This window comes from Sprattus sprattus, assembly GCF_963457725.1.
Source record: "Sprattus sprattus genome assembly, chromosome: 3".
Lineage (NCBI taxonomy): Eukaryota > Metazoa > Chordata > Actinopteri > Clupeiformes > Clupeidae > Sprattus > Sprattus sprattus.
The window spans coordinates 11707458-11715122 of NC_137922.1; the positions used below are offsets into that span (position 1 = coordinate 11707458).

The 7665-nt window shown below is 41.5% G+C and overlaps 1 protein-coding gene across 1 annotated transcript in view; it reads right to left on the reverse strand.

Moving 5' to 3' along the window:
• LOC308362626 (rho GTPase-activating protein 20-like) overlaps positions 1-5051 on the reverse strand; it is a gene marked incomplete at both ends in the record, with an annotated part of 20280 nt that extends 15229 nt beyond the window's left edge. The window contains one exon of the mRNA XM_080835357.1: positions 4962-5051. Coding sequence (XP_080691483.1) covers positions 4962-5051 — 90 coding nt within the window. The remainder of the gene's footprint in view (positions 1-4961) is intronic.
• Positions 5052-7665: the final 2614 nt, after the last annotated feature.

The window sequence follows — 7665 nt, forward strand, 5'->3', positions numbered from 1 at the left end:
GGAACCTCCAAAAAAGGCTTCTTGTAGAACCCACTGAAATGCCAGGTAAATACTGGAGCTTCCCACCAAAGTAGGGCTTGCATTATGGTCTATTTTGGAGACAAGCCAATGAACTGAATCAAACTGGAGAGCAAATACTGTTTGTGGAGCAGGTGAAGATATATATCTTAAAGGACATCTGACCCTACTTCCAATGTTAGACTGTAGACAGTATGGAAACTGTGTGCACACGGTGACACAAGCTTAACCTGTGCGAATCACAAGCTGTTGCAAATTGGGGAAACCTTGGCGTGTCTTTACCTTTGAGTAATGATAAGTGCAAGAACATTTGCACAGAGGGCCGGTTGTGGCATGAAAAACGTAATGTATACAGGTTTTTTTTTTTTTTTGTGGAGGGTTGCCTTAGTTGCATGTATCCCTTATCGGATACACAATGATGTACCGGCGAGGACCCCTCCCCAATCAATTAACTAGGCAGCCAACAGCTGATTACACAACCTTCACATGCCAACGGCATTTAAGGAAATTGAATTCAAACAGGCGTCTATTACATAGCATGCATACATATGTGTGTGCACAGGACATTTGTGTTTGCTCTATACTTTACTGAGGACTCACAGACTTACCTTTTCCTCAGACCAAAGGGGCACCAAATGTGATGTATAAATGTTTTGACAACAAATGTTTTACTGGCTTTTAAAGTATTCACTACACTTTTTCAAATGGAAGTGCTTAGCGTTTGTGAATTTCTGCTCATCTATAGGTATGTGATACCCATACAATGAATTAGAAGCATGTCAATCCCTTAAAACTCGACATAGCAATTTCTGCATTTACTTACATATTAAACTGCTGATAATCAGTCAAACTTAGTATGATTTTGAAAGGCTTCACTGACTTCCATGATGAGCCTCTCAAAGTGACCCTGATGTTCCAGCCAGGTTGAAAGAAAATGCCTAAGACATGTAGGGAGGACCAATTTAATCAGCTTACTCCATGAGGGTTACCTCCGATATGAGACAAGGAGAGCATTATCTTACCAGGTCGATCATGTGAATGAGCCATCGCTCAAAAACCTTGAAGGGAGATCTAGTTACTGGTTGGAGTCGACTGGTAATAAAGTCTGCACAGTACTTATGAAAGCAAATCCTTTATTGGCCAAATGTACAGTGACGTCTTCACATCAAAAGGATATTTGACATGGGATAACTCGAAGCACGTCCAATCAAGTGGGAGGACTGTGCTTATGGTGGCGACACTGGTGTGTGAGGGTCTGTGTGCGTGTGTGTAGGGTAGACAGCATTTTTTTTTTTTAAGTAAATGTTGGATTGAATTCATCTTTGACATGCAATTATCAACTTCCTCTCAGGAGATGGAAAAGCCTGCGGCTTTCATAGACAATGACATTTCTCTCTTTCATTCTTTCTCTTCAAATTCCAGTCACTACTTCACACCAGAAAACCATCGGAGATGGATCCTAGGAAAGGGACGTCCTTCCAAATCGGCAGGAAGTGCTCTGCGTTCCTGGCCGTGGTTTTTGGAAACAAACAATTTCTCCAGAGTGGACACAGCCCCATCAAGGAAAAACACGAGACTAGATTACCTCATAAGCATTATAACCTGCAAAAGCCTGCAAAGTCTCTAATGGACACAATAAAACCGCGCATGCATTGTCTGGCTATAAATTAAAACAACCCGCTGACTAGAAGAGTCACAGACAGTCCTCGTTTGACCAGAACTATCACCTTAAAACATCCGTAGCCTATATATACTAATTTAAATATATTGTCTGAAAGCGACCATTTATTATGTAAGGATGGCGCAGAACACGTAAAAACAATGATTTGACATAAAATTGCCTACAGATTAACAGGGGCTGAGCCAAAAATCTAAGGCATTCCGCGCTGCACTCAATCTGCGCTTCGTCAGTCAAGAGAGCGCAGGTTCAGCACCCCACGACTGAAGCTTGCAGATGTTGCTTTGACAGCAACCAGCGACTGTACATTCAGAGACACTGCCAGGACCTGTTCAGAATAGCATACCAGCGTCTGCGACAGCTGAACAGAACTGTCTGTCACACCTCGCCCAGTCCGAACTGGCCCGTTAGGTGTTAACCTGAGTCAAATCGACAAGGAGAGTGTGAAAGGAAAACAAGCAATCAAACAAACTATTACAAACAGGATGATCCAACCACTGGTATTCAAGGCGGGGATGGATGCTCAAAATAACTTCCCTCTGCATAAACATGGAATTACGTTAAATACAGCACAGTTCAGAAAGACCTTAGCAATCAAGGGCGCCAGTGACTGCGGCCCTGACCGCGAACCATGAGGAGCTCTGTTGACAAGACTTTTCCTCCTACCGATTATATGACGTGTGGGTCTGAATGGCCTTGGTTGCAACGATGTAGACTACCAATATTCAATGGTCGATCCGTTTGTGAGAAAAATGCAATAGGCCTATGCGAAAATGGCGATACACAAGGTTTTAGGTTTTATGTTTTCTAACCCAGCACCGTGATGTAAACTCATTAAAATCAACACTGCACTTTGTAAATATATAGCCAATACCTAGTCTTCAAACTATTTTTCTGAATCCAAGCACCTACGCGCAAGGCCGGATTAACCATTAGGGCAACTGGGCACTTGCCCAGGGCCCATGACATCAAAGGGGCCCTTGACAACGTTGTTGACAAATATCACGTTATGAACGCAGTCCTGGCAGCGCATGGTGATGTCTGTTGTGCCTCCGTTGGTATAGCATAAAACGTGAGTTGTATTAAAACATAGCGTGTGTAATGTGTAGCTATTTCATTCCGTTTGTTAACATTTCCTGCTGTCGGAGGCTGTCTCGTAGTTGGAGATTGCAGGGGAGTTAAATGCTCCACGGCCGAAGTAGATTAGCCTACATGTTTTTAACTTCGGGTTAATTCCCTTTCCGTTACGTCTGCTGCTGGTGAGTAAATACAGACAGCAGGAAAGTTTAGCAAACGGAATGAAATAGCTACACATTACACACGCTATGCTTTATTAAAACTCACGTTACTCACATACTGGTTAACACTGTTACAGCACATAAATCTTTTTCGCTGCATCCAAACTATGCGTCACCATTCTCCCTCCCTGTACGTGCTCTTCTTAAAGGAGCCGCACCATTTTACTAAACGTTCTTGCAATGTCAATCATTTCATTTAAATATACTTATTGGCCTTATTGTGCACGCTTGTGCGTTTAACAGCGCTTGTTTGTGTGAGAGAGCATTTAACTGTTGATGCCTCAGTTTAATAAAGCCAGACTATTCATAAAAAAACGTACGTCAATGTGGCATTAGTACTATGAACAGTTGAGATTGATTCCTTCTGGCTCGTTCGGATTCGGAAAAAAAAAATATTTTAATGCCTGTCGGACTGGGTCCGGGCTCGGTTACTATTCTGTCGGACCGGGCCGGGCTCGGACAGAAAAAAATCGTCCCAATCCATGCTCGAATGCTCATGTATTTGTATTTTTGTACAATCCGGGACATAATTTTAAGTTTAATAAGGCCATAATCACTGCTGTTGATGTGCAATAATTCTCATGGATGCATGGAGCACTTTATTTCAAGAGTTCAATATTTCTGCATTGCAGTTCAATTAAGTTATTTTTGTTTAAAGACAATAAAGAAGTGTTTTCCTTAAACATTGTGCCCATCATTGTAATTTCCAAGAAGGTATAACTCTGAGAATTCCAATCACATTTGTTTTAAATATCGTCTAATTATCGTTATCGTCAAAATGGAAAAAAAAAATCGAGATATTCTTTTTTGCCCATATCGCCCACCCCTAGTGTTAATGAGAGAAGTTTTAAAAGTAAAGATAGGTCATTAGGCCTCATAATTGTTTGTGTAGTCATGAGTTCAGTCTTTAAGGGAGGCCAGTTGTAAGGTCCATTTGTTTAAATAAAAATAATGAGGATATATAGTAGTGAAGTGATCAACATAAACAATAAACATGATCTTGACTTTGAAATTACATGCAACAGTGTAGCCATTGGTTTACTTTTACTAAAAACACACTAATTGCCTGCTTCATGGTTGGTGATAATTTCACATTTTTGCATTTTTAAAATGTTCTATGGTTTCAAGTAAAGGCCTACCTAGCCGTTTGCTGTCAAGATAATTGAAACATTCAATAAGTACTCATCAAGCCACCAAGTTCTGTTAAAGATTAATTGTAAAAAGTTATGCACAGTTGTGCGTCTGAATGGTCTCTTGAATGCATGCACTTTATGCTGAGGCTTTTGTGTGCACACATACATCTCCACTAGTGTAGGCTATGATCTTGATGATAGCGACTTTACGATTGTTTGGCGGCAGCGGGGGGGGCCCTTGAGCCTTGTTGCCCAGGGCACAGAAAATTGTTAATCCGGCCCTGCCTACGCGAGCCTTTCAGAGTTCAGTATTCTGGAGTTAAATGAGTGGCAAAAAAACAACTAATAGTAGCCTAAATGGGCACAATAGGCCTATTCAGTCTTAAACAAATATGTTAATTACTGTCGCCTACGGATATACCATTGCCTATTCCCTAATAAAACAATGTTCTAAGCTAAAACCAGAGGTTCGTGATTCACAACTTGATGTGCATGTTTCAGTCACACGCAGGCCACACCTGGTCCAGTATTACATGCTTCGCTAAGGAGCTGGTGACACACGGAATGGCTTTTCGAAGTGCATACCCCTATGTTATGGCCTAACTATATGACAAGATGTCACATTTTGAGTTGCACAGTAGACTTTTAATGTAAACTTTGAACTATGGATATCTTTGAACTGAACAAAAAATGCACTTTACCTTTTCCAATAAACCCACATTTATTGCCCAAATTATTTTATAAAGCTACTGTAGTAATCTGCGTGGAAACAGCTTTCCTCAGATTGACATAGAATTTCTGTTTGTTTGCATAATTTGCAACACGTGATATTACCTTTTTGTCTAACTGAGGACCCATTTTAGGGTCCCCTGTCAGTGATGCGCATCGGCTTGGGTTGATACTCTCTTGCTGCTGCGGCGACATGGTTTCCATTCAGACAGCTTGTTGAATAATCCACGGGCAGTGAGCTTTAATGCCCGTTTGACACGCCGAACAGATTTTCAAAGTTGTCTAGAGACGTGCAGTATTCCCATACAAATAAGAAAATTCATTGTTTTCGATAATTACATCTCAGCCTACGCTAGAGCCAGTCCGATAAAACCAGCTGCGGCCACTGGCAGTACTCCCTTCCCAGTTGCGTCTCAGGTCGCTAACTCTACTACACTGCTTCGCTCTGAGCGGCAACACAGGGTTACCCATTGCCTTAGCATAGAAAGAAATCTGCGCCACTGGGTCCTAGAGCCGAGAGTAGGTGTTCCAAATATGCTGCTTGCCCTCTATCTCTTAAAGCCTTGGAGAAAAGTCGCATGAGGGGGTACATAATTGGGAGGATACCAAAATGGATGCACTAATAAGATGTGTCCTGCGCCATATTAAATAACAACTAATAACAATGGACAGTATGGCCAGTGTGGCAGTCTTCAATCATTTATGTAACCCCGTACAGCCTTAAGCAAACAAGCCACATCTTACACATTTTATAAAAATACCACGATATCACAAAACCTGCCTATCTAGGCCTGTCTGACGAAAACTTAAAAAAGATATTGATAGTTTTCAGGGCTGTGTTTCATTAATTTATAATTAATGTGCAATTTTTTGATTTTACAACTCTCATTTTTAAACAATTTTACACGAACCGAACACTTGGTGCGAAAGCTGCACCCACCACAAAATTGATTGCGTGACCTCAAAAACGTACCTGATTGACAAAATCAATGCATTGCAAAATGTTGGCTGCACGTGTTAGCGCAAAACAGCAGGGGGCACTGTTTAAGGAATTTCTGTCCATATTTTATATTTACACGTACCCGTTTGGCATTGGATAAACATATAATTAATATGTCACATACAAATTAAGTGAACTTAATTAAGTCACAAAACATACAGTTGTCTAGGCTACATTGACCTGTTAAAAAATAACTTCAGTTCCGACCGTGGAATTCATTGAGTGTTAATCTGAATCTCATGAATCCTATGGAGTTCCCGGGAAACTCCCACGTTTCTTATCCACTTTGGACTGATCTCTGAAGACAAGCCATTTCAATCTCACAACTTCTCACACATTCTTAGATAGCTTTCTGTTAGAGCGCAGTGGACCGCCTTACTTCTCTGTGTTGAGGGGAAAGTATAAAGGGTCGCTGGGGCTGGGGAAGCCTGATGCATGACTTAATTGACGTGCAGAAACAGGCCTCTTTGCTTCCATTATCACATGGTCTTGCAGTAACAAACCAATCTACCATGTGAAGGACATAAGACTAGATGAGCCAAGACTGAACTGCTAATTTTTTTGGTATGGCTATTACTTTGTACCACAGGTAGTTATGGTTTGTGGTCCTAAGGTCATATGACGATGAAATATAAGGTTTATTGTAAACGAAATGTACTTTAATGGTCACCACAAGGAAGTGACATTGAGTACATAACATGGAATGGTGAGCTATCATATGATGATAATAGGTAGGAGGATAACTTCATAAGCAAAACATAAAGTTTCTCAAAACTCAGCTGAAAGTAGCCTTGCACTCAGAATAAGTGGGTGACTGACAGAATAGTTGGGGGAAACTGGGCCATACTTTAAATTATGTTAAAGTAGGCAGAACTAGAACAGACACTGCACTGGGTCCGGGGGGCGTTCAGCTTTCTCTTTCCATAGGCCAATCATTAAAACAAAGTTAAACTCATTCAGGCAGTGTGAAGATTCTTACAATGAAGGCAGTCCAGTGCCTTGGGCAAAGACGACGCAGTACTCATTTATGATCAGTTTAGAGGACAATCAGCGATCAGAAATAGAAATGGTTCTGTGTGTCTTTTTTTGTCAGTCCATAATTGCAGCGGCCCTCTAAAGAGTTTCACGATAACAACAGAAGCAAATAGCACAATCCACTGAGGGAAAATAAACTTGGAATTGGAATCTAAACATTCATGAATATTCCAAGTTTGGATGAGTTCTTTCTAATTTGACAAAGCAAGTCATTGGAGTTCTTTTATGATGTGATCACAGTATCACACATGTCACAGATGAGGTGTGCTTGTATTGCAGGGAAGGTTATCTGACCTGCCTTATCTACCAGGTAATACGGCCTGTAATGACCCCCCCCCCCCCCCCCCCCCCACACACACACACACACTAGTTCTGTGAATCTGTGTCCTTGTAACTGCCCGCAGTGTGCATTCATGTGTATAATGACAGTTAGAGGAAAAAAAGCCTAAAACCTTCCACTAGTCTGGCTACAGCCTTCTTACAACAGGACATTTGGTCAATACAGAGGCCATCAGCATCACTGAGTTAGTACTGTTTTATCACAGAACTGATCATGATTGCAGTCAGGCCGATGGTAGGCTGTGAGGCATTATAGAGGGGTCATTTAATAGTGTACCTGGCAACCGAATCGGTATGGTCATCAGCCAGCAGAGTTATGCAAGTGTCCAGGACCAACTGGGCTGATCTGATTTCAAGCTTCAGTCAATGGCACACAGCAGCTCTAGGCAGATGGAGAACTCCTGATACCACCGCCGTTTACTGGCCTGTTATATG